This window comes from Pholcus phalangioides, unplaced genomic scaffold (genome assembly GCF_987345545.1).
Source record: "Pholcus phalangioides strain wild (caught in Gottingen) unplaced genomic scaffold, Ppha-v1.0 ptg000015l_1, whole genome shotgun sequence".
In the NCBI taxonomy this organism is placed as follows: domain Eukaryota; kingdom Metazoa; phylum Arthropoda; class Arachnida; order Araneae; family Pholcidae; genus Pholcus; species Pholcus phalangioides.
This window is the reverse complement of record NW_028301608.1, coordinates 62013952-62025954: the sequence shown is the minus strand read 5'-3', so window position 1 is coordinate 62025954 and position 12003 is coordinate 62013952. Positions and strand designations below refer to the sequence as shown.

Below are 12003 nucleotides of genomic sequence, written 5' to 3'. Positions count from 1 at the left end.
AAATTCACTGTAAAATCACTGTTGCGGGGGGGGGGGGGGTATTGTTTTATTTATTTTTTGTTACATTCCCTAAGACTAATAGAGATTATAGTGTGGACTTATAGAGACTTATTAGTGTGGACAATTAAAGTGTGGTCAGTCAGTTTCTCGCACTAAATATAGCAATGCAATTTAAACATGGTCGCAACTAGATACTTATAGTCAGTCATGACATACTACCATGGCCCCCACATCCTGGAGCGAGACCCCTAGGCTAGGATCCTCTCTGCAGGTCCTTTCTGTAGTTAATTTATAGCGTGAAAAATAAAAAAAATGATGAGAACTGTGCCGGGCCCCAGAGCTAGAGCCCTGTCAGCCCCCTCCTTTATGGGGGCCATGCATACCATACCAGCCGAAACCAATCCAGGCCACATCACTTATTGGCACTATCAGTCTTTGCCTCTAGGCAGGGGCTGGGATGCCTCGGAAGATTTTTATTTGTCGGGGAGTAGTATTTTATGAGTAGATTTTTTGAGAATAAATTTCTCTTAATTCCATTAATTTTCTTTTACAAAAATAATTTAACTTACTTTCACTTGTGTTGACTGAATTTTGTTCATTTTCCAGGATGAGTAATGCCAACTGACAATTTACCGGGATGTTGTATTCGACAATTTCACAGCTGGGATAGAAAAAAAAAATTAGGAAAACTCTGTCAGACCGACAAGTTTACTGAAAAGCCAAGTCAGTAACAGCCCAGCTCCTTGAAGAGAATGAAATAATCATGTTCGGTTTGGACAAATCTAAAGGAGCCATTCCGAAGAAAAAGCCTCTCGATGCGACCAAATCATCGATTATAAAGAGTCTCGCAAAATCACTTGAAAGAAGTGAGTGGACGGACATGAAATTTTTTCTTTCAATTTTACTTGACATTTACAAATAAATTCACGATTATATAAATTAATTAATTAGTTTTACGGAAGTACTTTAAGTATCTCATTTTATATTGAAAAATCATCTCTTAGAAAGTTATTCAAGCGGTGAAATACAAAAAAAAAGGAATGGCCTTATTTTTCAGCTTTTTAGCCCATTTCGAAGTTATCATCTCGACATACATTTTGTTTCATTCTAATTAATAGGATTTTTTAGTGGAGATGCATTTTTGTTTTTCACAATGGATACTTAAATACTGCTACCAAAAAATTTCAAACACACCTCGTAAACATTCCTAACACTTATAAAACACTATACAGTGGGAAAAGAGGGTGGTGGGGCTTTGCATAACCTTTTAATTCTGTGGGCCAGATACACTAAAACCTGTCTATACAGGTATCGTTCACTGTATGCTAGATGGTTACTGCTTGTAAGGTAAAAATTTAGTGTATTTAATCCATTTAATGCAGGGCTTGGCACTTGACAAACTACAGGTTACCGTGGTAACTCTATCAGAACTTGAAAATTTTGTGATTTATATTCCCCCAAGTACGAGATGAGACTTGGCTACATTATGTTATGTCATGATTTTTTTCAGAAGGAGAAGCTAAAGGTTCAGTCGCTGACGAGCCATTCTCAGTGCTCAATCGCTTTACCTAAAAAAATACAATATAGGCTGGTCTAGGCTTGACAAATCCCTGATGCCAGGTAGCCACACACCACGACTAGAAAATTAGTATCGGGAGTCTAAAAATTTCTCTCTTTGATTATTAAATTGATGTCTAAAAAAAAAGACACAAAATTTTCTGATCTCTTTGACAGTGCGTCTTCTAATATAGGAAGGTGGATGGGGGAAATTCCTGGAAAAGTTTTAAAAATATTATGTAAGACCATTTTCCTTGAGCACAAAATCTAAGAAATTTGACTGGAGCCTAAATTTTTCTTGAATTAGGCCGATGTGATGGAACCTCAGCAAGTCTCATGTCATGCTTGGAGGCTGAATTTGAGTTTCGGAACGAATATGTTTTTTGGAATTCATGTCAGCATATCTTCCAACATAGAAAGAATTACCAACTGCCGAAAAACTAAAAAAAAAAAGGAGAAGATTATTTCAAACCATTTTTCTTGGAGGAAAAAATGCTTGGCTCCTGAGAAATTTGACCAGCGCTTAAATTATTTTCCGATTTTTGAACCCCTGATTTAACTTGTGTCAATTGATGCATTTTTTAGGAGCAGCTTTTACAGGCTGGATGATACTCCTCGGTGACGTATATTTTTCCAGCAGATCAGACCTGCTATAAAGAGTCGAGCTAAAACAATGAAACTACCTACTCTGTATGAAATTTGTCCTTTGGTGCGGCAACATTTTCTAAATTATCCTCATCGGACGTATATATGACGTCTACAACAATATCTTTCCTGCCTCTGAGGACATGATAAAAAAAAATACATTGACCTATAGCATAAATGAGGAGGAATTACGTGACAACCTTGTCTGAAGAAAAATGTTTTTGCGTTGAAGTTTTATAAATTCGCATTTTCAGGTATTACTCGGTGCATAATCTACTTTAATTATTTGCATCATTTTCTAACTTCCGTTATCAATTGCAGTTCATTTAAATGCCAGCCAAGAAATTCCTCAAGAGAAATCAGTTGTTCCATTTTTAGAAAACATTCCAAGACCGATGACGAGAACTAGATCGGAACCAAACAGACAGTCGAGTATGTTTCTCCGTCTCATTTTGTTTTAATAATGAAAAGTAGAAAGCGAAAACCTTCCGTGTTTAAATTGTTTTATAAACGATTAATATTTATTTATTTTCAGTAACTTTGTTCTGCTTTAGTGAAGTTTTTTTTTTCATCAAATCAAATTTATTATCATATACACAAAAAAAAAAAAAAAAAAAAGAGAAAAATTTACCAAGGAATCAATCAAAAAATGACCCATTCTGGTAAATGCTAGTAAAAATTAGTATGGAAAACAGAATAGTCAACTAAAAAAAAAAAATCAAAATTATGCAAATAAAAATAAAAATTCATGGCAACAGAAGAGTGCAATTTAAAAACAGTTCTACATGCTGCAACTAAAAATATAAATTTTTTAGATGTTGGAATAAAAGCAAGGTAGTCAATTGAAAGGTAGTCAGAACCCCAGACAGTTAGACCATATAGTAGGAGTGAGTGAAACAAGGAGTAATAAAGAGTTAGTAAAAACGACTGATTCAAGTAGGGTTTGAGATAGTAACATTTATAAATTGCTAGCCGTAATCTTTTTTGCAAGTACTTCATATGACTCTTCCATTTAAGATTGTGATCAATGTATACGCCAAGGTATTTAATGGTAGTAACTTGTTCGAGACATGAACAATTACAATTAGAATTAATAGTACAATTGCGATTATGGAAAATTAAATTAAGGTGAAAGTGAATGTTAGATTGGGAAGAGGAATTTATAAACAGTTTTCGATGTATTTATCTGAAGGTCGTTAGCAACAAACCACTTTCGGATTCTAATTAAATCAGTATTGATTAGGTTAGTTAGAGATTGGAAATCATCTGATGAGTAAAGTAATACTGTGTCATCGGCGAAAGTTATGATATTGCCATTTATGTTTAAGTTACATAAATCATTTATGAATATAATTTAAATTGTGTTATTAATATTTTAAGTGCAGCGCGTGCCACATTTGTACACAAGTTATTTCAAATTCAAGTTATAAATTAGTAACAGTTAATTCCTTTTATTTTTTCAAGGAGATGGTTTTGATCGTCGCACGCGACCCCATGTTCCTCTAGCAAAAGACTGCAAGGTGAAGGCAAATTCAAAGTCAAAAACCTCTTTCAAAACAGCTACCTATGCTACAAAAAGACTGCTGTCGGCTCGGAAGATAAAAATTGATGATTTGCGTAATCGTATTGTAGACCTTGAGCGGCAACTCATTGTAAGGTTCAGTGAATTATTTTACTTTTATATTATTTTCCCCTCTTTTGATGATTAGTGCAGCTTCAGCAATGTCAAACGAAACTTCCCATTTCTCGATATTCAAGTTTATCCCTTAATTGACTGAAAGTATAGATTTTTCTATCATTTTACAAGTGTTATTCGCGACCAGATTACATGCACATTTTAACGGGATTCATATTTTAATTCTTTCTCATGATAGGAACTCTAGAGTACACAACTGCTGGGAAATACAGTTACAGCATTTTAGCGTGTATAAGGAACCCCACGATTTTTTGGGTTTAAAATTTGGAACATAGTTGAGAAAATATATCTATAATACTATCTATGTACGGAGAGAAGAGATCCCTCCTGTTTTTGGGACAAAATTTTTTGTATAAAGGGGTTCCTTACGCACGTTAATCCATTGCTACTCTTACCTACAAATATAAAGAAATGTCAAACACGTGAAAATGATATTGCATTACAGCTTTCAATAAAAGAATCCCACCCAGTGATTATTTCACAAGTTTTTCTTGGTGTGAATTTTCTAGAAAGTAGAGAAAGAGAATAAACTTCTACAAATTTTGGCGAAGCGTCAACAGAAAGAGTTGGAGAAAGTCGAGCAATCGAATATGGACATTCCAGAACTTGAGCAAGCTCATGACAATGAGATCAAGGCTCTGAAAACTATGATGAGAAAATTTCAAGACAAAAATAGGTATTGACATGTTTTTTTTTAATACAGTAAAAGTCTGTCATAACAAGTATGGCTTGTAAAGACAATCTCGACATAACGAGTGATTGTCAAAGAGCTAATGTTATCCGCTTATAGCGAGAAATCTGTTATAATGACAATTTTTCCTGTGATTGTGAGCTGCCGTTCTAACAGACTTCTACTGTATGTATTTTCAAACATGCGAACAGTTCATTATTATGAAGGAAAGACTTTTTTCTGGATATTATGTTGAAATGAACTCGGAAGGAAAAGTCTACTAGTCTCCACCGGAAATCGAACTTAGTTCTCTTGCAATCCGGGCAAGCGCGCTATCCATACACGTCACTGAAGACATGACCATTCTCTCCTTATTTATGCTCTGTAGCGTAATGTGCTGAAGTAGAGGCATAGTGGCCCCCATCCACTTAATGCTAGCGAATGGTTCCCAGATGGCGAGGGTAGTAAGAATGAGATGATTTTTCGGCTCAATCACATGAAGGAATGACTTATAGCGTGCTTGCCTGGATCGTAAGATCACTGAGTTCGATTCCCGGCAGAGACATTTCTTTCCGGGTTCATCTTGCCATAATATCCAGAAGAAAGTCCTTCACGTAATTGAACTGAAGAAATCATCTCATTCTCGTTAGTTCACTATTGTCAAAACACTATAGTGAACTAAGAAGAATGCCTTTCCTCTTATTGAAGGTGATCAATGTGCTAATTGACATGCATCAATAAATTTTCATTTTAGAACTGAAAGAGTGGGATTTTTTGCTTGAATAAAACGCTATCCAACTTTCATGACATATTTTATAGTGAAAAATATATCAATTTTAAAACTGCAATATATGTGTGATGTATTAAAGTGCCCGCAGGTTTTCTTACGTATTTGCAGCAAATTGTTCCATACCATTGGCAGTAGGCTTATTTCTTTCTAATACAAGATAACCTTCTTTTAGGGAGCTTGAAGAAAGGTTGAACATTAAAGATGAAGAATTGCAGCATACTTTTAAGTTTTGCCAGAAACTGCGAGCGGCTTTGCAGCAGAAGATTCGCGATGAAGAAGAAAGGGATAAGCGAGCCAATGGTCTGAAGAATAAAATCAAAAACCAGGAGGAGATAATCAAAGTACTTCCTTTTTTAATCTTGCACTATATAAACGTGAAATTTTTGTATTAGTTTCTAAAGGATAGTATAAAATAGTGGTTGTTTTGGGATTATTATTAAGATATTCTAGGAGAACTTTATCAAATCTAATTTTTGTAAATGAAGGGATTTGATTTATGTTAAATTCACATCATTACTGCAGCCTTTAAATTTCCTTATACAACATTGTAGTGTATGGTAGCATTTCAATACCACGCAGAGAAAAAAAAAGTATGTAAAAAAATTAGGGAAAACCATCTTAGTCAGTGGTTATCAACCAAGCGACCCCATGGGCCCTCTTGGGGGGGGGGGGGATTTCAAGAGGTTTTGTGAGCTTGGATGAGAAAGCAATTAACTCATTGTTTTTACATCGCTATATACTGAATATTATTTTGTAAATAGGCCAGTGGTCTTCATTTTATTGGCACGGGGCATCCGTGGACTTCATCTTATTGGCACAAAGGACCCGCAGAACGCAAGAGGTCAAGAACCCATGTTCAGGGCCAAGACATTTAATTTTAATTAGAAAGCAACTAGTTTTGCTAAAAGTTGGTGAAATATTTTAGCTTTAGTGGGCGACTGTAGTGGGAAATATAAATACTATCATCGCGAGTAAATACAGTGAAGCGCCCCCCCCCCTTTTTACAGCAAAATAATAATTTCCCAGGTCTACTTAAAGTATGCATGTTAAATCTGTGCTTAATGGTCAACCTTCTACGGACAATTTTTTTTGTCACACCTGTGTCCGCGCAAAAGAGGGGGGATTCTACTATACGGACGGCTTTTATATAAAAAGAACCAAGCGCCATTAAACCATTAAAGTTTCTTCGATTCAGTTATGTCTTCAGTTTTTTAGTTGGTTCAAGTGCACACACAGACGGCATCACAACCTATATGTCACTTGGTTCTATTTAGATAAAAAATCTCACCTCTTTCAATAGTTCAGATGTCGGTACATCTCAAAAACATTAGAATGGCGCTTCGTTCCTTTGATATAAAAGCCGTCCATATTATGTGAATGTAAAAAAAAAAGAAACTTCAAGTTTTTCTTGAAGAAGTTAGAGAATGATACCTTTTTCATACACTGAGTTGAAATTCTTTAAAGACATTTCAATATCGACATCTTTTCCTTTGTAAGAAATATGTGATTTTAGAGTTTTTAATTTTCTTTTCTTGCTGAAGGAACTCGAAAATAATTTATATACTCTCGAGAGGAAAATTTCTGGTGAAAGAGTGGCTCATGATCGTACAAAAGTCTCGATGGAATCGATCAAGAAACGATATGAGGGGGTGAGCCTTATTATTAATATATATTTTTTTAAAATAAAGTAGAAAGAAGTATCAAACTGTAGGTTTTGTCAAAATCTTTTGAACACGCTGAAGGATATTATTTTCAAGTTCTCCGAGCCAGTTTATCACTGAATCTATTACTCTGGTTTTTTTTTTTGGGAATCAAAATGAAATATTTGCATAAAATTTCATGTTTACCTAGGCGTTAAGTTAGTTTTTATAATATTTGAGATGTTTTGGGAGAACTTTAAGAAAAAAATATTCTGTTAAAATATGAATGGAGGTTTTGAAGCTGCCAGAAGAATTTGAAAAACAGCGAAGTATATTGAGCATCTGTTTGAATCGATTTGCATTTGAGACAATGAATCATCCGACAAATTGCATTAGAATAAAATTCTTCATAAGAGTACTAGCGGTAATTTATCCCATACGGTTGGAATTGAAAATAATTAATAACCGAGCTAGCGATATGGTTCTGGTACAGGGTCTCAAACACCTCCAAAATTTGTCAGAGGCGCAGTAGAGCGGTGATCTTGACAAAAGTTTTTTGAAAATATCCTTTGTTAAACAGCTCTGGGGAGCCGGTGGAGTTCGCGGATAAGCATCGAATAGAGAAATTCTGGTATGTAAGATGAACTGTTTTTAAAGAGCTAATTTATCGATGGATAAAAGTTTGTCTTAGTTTCAACTTTCTTTACTTATGCGTGTGCATTGAAATAGTTTGACAGTTTTTTTTCTTTTTTCTGTGAATCTTTTTATAGACGAACAGAAATTCTTCAAAAAAATCCAAACCGAAAAATCGGTCTCTTGCCATTGACTCTGAAACAAAAGAACATAGGCCTAGTTCAATGAAAATAGAAGAGTTGAATGATTCAAAGGTATTCAATTTCATTTTAAAATAAAGTGATATGCAGTCGACGCTGGTTATAGTGATCATTGCATTACAATGACTAACAGGATAAGTTCCAAATGTTTTCATGTAACAAATATCCTATATGTTTCTCCTTTCGATATAACAACCTTCCAATATAATGTCCATTTTCAACGGGACGAGGGGTGTGGCCCGTTATGACGAGCATCAACCGCACAACCAGAAAAACCAAGAGTTTAATTAATTTAGGAAGCAAATTCTATTTTTAAAGACAATTTATTTTACTTCATTAGAGAATAACTCCATGTAGAGTTGTATTGCGCCTGAGTGGTGCAGTTGTAAGATGCCCTTCTTCCACCATTAAGGGTTCGATCCGGGGGGGGGGGGAACTCACAACAGGCGCTTTATCTACTGAGCTCGGGGTGACCACCGATAGATGGTGCCTTCATTTCCCATCCAACTCCATCGGTTTGAAAATTGTCGTAGAGCGATATGACTGGAGTTGGTGTGCGGCAAAGCAGTAGATAGAGTTGTATTGGGTTTTTTTTTTTCAAACTGATTCAGCATGATTATTTTAAAATTTGTATCAAATCCTTGAATACAGGACGATTCTAAATTCACGGGACAAACCTTAAGGGGTGATAAAACAAAATTAAACAAGCATTTTCGGTCATAAAACGTGTGGTTAAATCGCAATAGCAAATGTGGCAGAGAGTTTTTTTAATGAGTGCACAACATTACTTCACCTGAAGAAAATATCATATTTTTCCAACGCATTTGCTGTAATATATGCTATCAATCAGTCGAGGGTGCAGGGGAAGGGGGGGAGGGAGGTTGTAATGTGGTAGGCTTCCTCATGGTGCAAACTGGATAACGCAAAATCTATCACAAGTAATTGTACTGCTTGTCACAAAAATAATCCAGAGAGGGGCGATCACTTTCCCCAAGAACAGAACAATATGGAAAAAATTGTTTTGTCCTATATTTCACAGAGCAATCAAACGAACCTACGCAATAAATCGCCTTCCAATAGACTTCTCTGGATCAGCACCTGGCATTTAATTCTTTGCTCAGATGGAAAAATATCATAAATCACTTTTCCAAAAAAATTTAGTTGTTCGCATTCCGGAATCTCGTTCATCAAAACTTTCGAAGGTGGCAAAATTTAGTTTTCTCTTTCAGTTTATGAGGAAACAATGGAAGTAAATTGTATCACATTTGGCAAAATATTGGTTACAAATTTGCCATCGTGAAATTTTGAAAAAGTGACATAACATTTTTCCATCTGAGCACAGAATTGTTTGGCGCAGCATGACCTTGATGGTAAACGCATCAATGAAAACCAAACTTTGGTTTAAAAAAAAGTTTATTGGTGCATATGCACCTTCAGATTGGATTGGCGTTTGGTTTTTATTCATGTGAGAACCATCAAGGTTATGCTGCGGCAAACAATAACAAGCGGTATAATGCCTTGTAAATTTTGTGTTATCCAAGGTTGCGCCGTGAAGAAGCCTACCACATTATAACTCCCTTGCACCCTTGAGTGATTGATAGCACATATCACAGCGAATACATGAGAAAATATGATATTTTCTTTTGGTGAAATGCTGTTGTGCACTAACTAAAAACACCCTCTGCCGTTGTGGGGTTGCAATTCAATTACACATTTTATGACCAAAAATGCTTGTTTAGGTATCTTATATTACCTCTTAAACAAACTTTGCCGCATGAATTTAGAATCATTCTTTAAAGTTTGATTTTTTTAAAATCTTAATTTATCATTTCTCCATTTAAGGAAATGCAGCCTGTTCCAGCATGTGTAGATTATTGTTTTATATCAGAAGATTGTTTTTGGGGAAAAAAGAGAAGAAAATGGTCTTGCAATTTGGAGTTGCACCTTATTTAATTTTTACTCTATCGATTTTAGCTAATTTTTTATTTTCAAATACAAGAAAACTCCCTCTTTTACGGCCGAATGGTAATTTCCTTTTTTTTTTTTTTAAATTTATTCAAATACAAGCCCCCCCCCCCCCCCCCCCATCATTTACGGCTATCCTTGTTTTAGAGACAAGTGTTTTTGTCCTGATCTGCAAAAGAGGGGTTTCGCCGTATAATTTTTTTCTGACTCATTTTACGCTTTCTGTTATAATTGCTACACTTTATTCCTTAGATGTTATGTGGAACTTCGAAAGATTTGACACAACTGAATTCTATTTTCAATTTTTTCAAAGGCACCCGATGAAAGTTCTGAAGAATTTAGTGGCATCGACATGGCAAAATATGTTCAGATGACTCAAACAGCATTGTTAAACAATGAGGATTTCTCAAAGAACACCCGCCATTCTGCAAATATCAGTAGATCTGGTAACCTGCCTCTGGTGCCTTTCTTCAACAAAGAAATGGGGAAAGACGGTTCTTCTAAGGATGTTCATAATGACAATCGTTGTCCAGCGTTCAAGAATAGGATGTGCTCTTCTTCAGGGTCATTGGCACGACGCTCTGCTAGGGCCAAGTATGACGATGAGAAATATTTCGTCGACATGCCACTGATAATTCCCACGTCATCACCAAAGCAGTCGACGACAGAAAGCGAACGCTCATCCTCCCAACTTATGAATCCTCCTGACACTCGTTCTTATGCCATCCATAAAGCTCATGAACTGTTCAAGGCAGATGTTGCCACACATAGGTCCCCCGAGGCAAAAGATAGGTGACAGAATTTACTGACAACAAACTGCGGATAATGATTTTGTGCTTTTATTTGGTGTGCAATGATGTTTTGGTAGATTTTTATTCTTGTTCTTCATTAGCTTTTTATCAGATATGTTGCTGATTATATAGATTTTATTTAATAGAATGAAATTTTTTTTAGATTTCTAGTGTTTCTTTTTCTGTTCTGAAATTCCATGACTAGTTTTTTAACGGTTTTGTTGTGAATTAAAATATCATTGGACAAGCGTAGTTTATATACTGAAAGTGCAGCTCATGGCTGTAGAAATGATTAATTTGTTCGTGTTTTTTTCATTTAAAATATACACTGACTAATGTCAGGTTTTTTTGTTGTTGAGAAAATTATGAGGTTTGAACGAGAGTAATAACAAGATTACATTATCATTCAATATTGTTGTGAACCATGCTCGAATAAAAAACATATTTTCTTATTGCAAAACTGAGCAATTTCATTATTATTATCGCAACTCCAATTAGTTTTGGTTTTTGCATGAGGAAAATGGCATGCATATTGTAAAATATATTCATATAGACTTGCTGGTGATGTTCAATGATTTCAATTTTTGTATGTGCTTTGTGTGTTGTTACTATATATAAAAAAGACATGTAATTATAAAAAAAAAACATTTCTTGATGACAGAAATGTACACGGAGTGCAAAGCTAACAGCTTGCACCACAATTTGCTGGTGAACTGTCGATCCTAGAGGCATACTTCCAATTAGAAAAATTATCTAAATAATGTGTAGTACTCAGATACGTCACCCATGTTGTAAGGGATTGATAGTTATTGAAATAAAATAAAAAACAAGTTTTCAAACGGACACGCTGTACTCGGAAACCCAATTAGAAAGTTGTTGTCACGTCTCTCCTGAACCAAACAAAAGAAACTCCTCGTTTTTAAGTGCAATATTCACTGAGATATTCTAATTCAAAGTGGGAGAAAAGTTGATAAAGACTAGCAAAAGCTTAGACAAAGCTTCTTTCTCCAGCTTATGTCGTTCTTTCTCAACTTTTCTCCAATTTTTCAATTCGAATATCTTAGTGAATAGAACTTAGAAATGCGGAGTATTCTTTGTTGTCCTCAGTAGAAACAGGGTAACAACTTTCTTAATGGGTTTTTGAGCACAGGGTGCCCGCATAAAAAGTTAACATTATTATTATAAAAACTATACAAAACTCTTTGCAACATGAGACATATTTGGGTACTATACATTATTTGGATATTTTCTCTTTCTGGAAGTATGCCTGTAGGATGAACGGTTTACGGTAAATTGGGGGTGAGAGCTGTTAACTATGCACCCTATATAATTCATTAATTGGGTACAATTTGTACCTAAATTTAGCGTTGTATATGTTATTCTAATTTTATTTATTGGAAAAACTAAAGCGAAATT

General features: G+C 35.1%; 1 protein-coding gene across 1 annotated transcript; it reads left to right on the top strand.

Annotated features, from left to right (window-relative positions):
• The first annotated feature begins 606 nt into the window (after nucleotides 1–606).
• Nucleotides 607–11043, top strand: LOC149076416 (uncharacterized). Its single transcript, XM_089245544.1, has 8 exons — nucleotides 607–866; nucleotides 2524–2634; nucleotides 3667–3854; nucleotides 4408–4574; nucleotides 5531–5699; nucleotides 6900–7007; nucleotides 7769–7885; nucleotides 10110–11043. Exons 1-8 carry the CDS (start codon nucleotides 764–766, stop codon nucleotides 10590–10592), a joined length of 1446 nt encoding a protein of 481 aa, XP_089101670.1. The 5' UTR covers nucleotides 607–763; the 3' UTR covers nucleotides 10593–11043.
• The last annotated feature ends 960 nt before the right edge of the window (nucleotides 11044–12003 follow it).

Bases quoted from the DNA above. Each gene is read 5' to 3' on its own strand.
- LOC149076416 (XM_089245544.1), top strand. From the start codon at position 764: ATGTTCGGTTTGGACAAATCTAAAGGAGCCATTCCGAAGAAAAAGCCT. The intron at 3,855-4,407 runs GTAAGGTTCAGT...TGAATTTTCTAG, and splicing joins ACCTTGAGCGGCAACTCATT to AAAGTAGAGAAAGAGAATAA. The intron at 7,008-7,768 runs GTGAGCCTTATT...ATCTTTTTATAG, and splicing joins TCAAGAAACGATATGAGGGG to ACGAACAGAAATTCTTCAAA.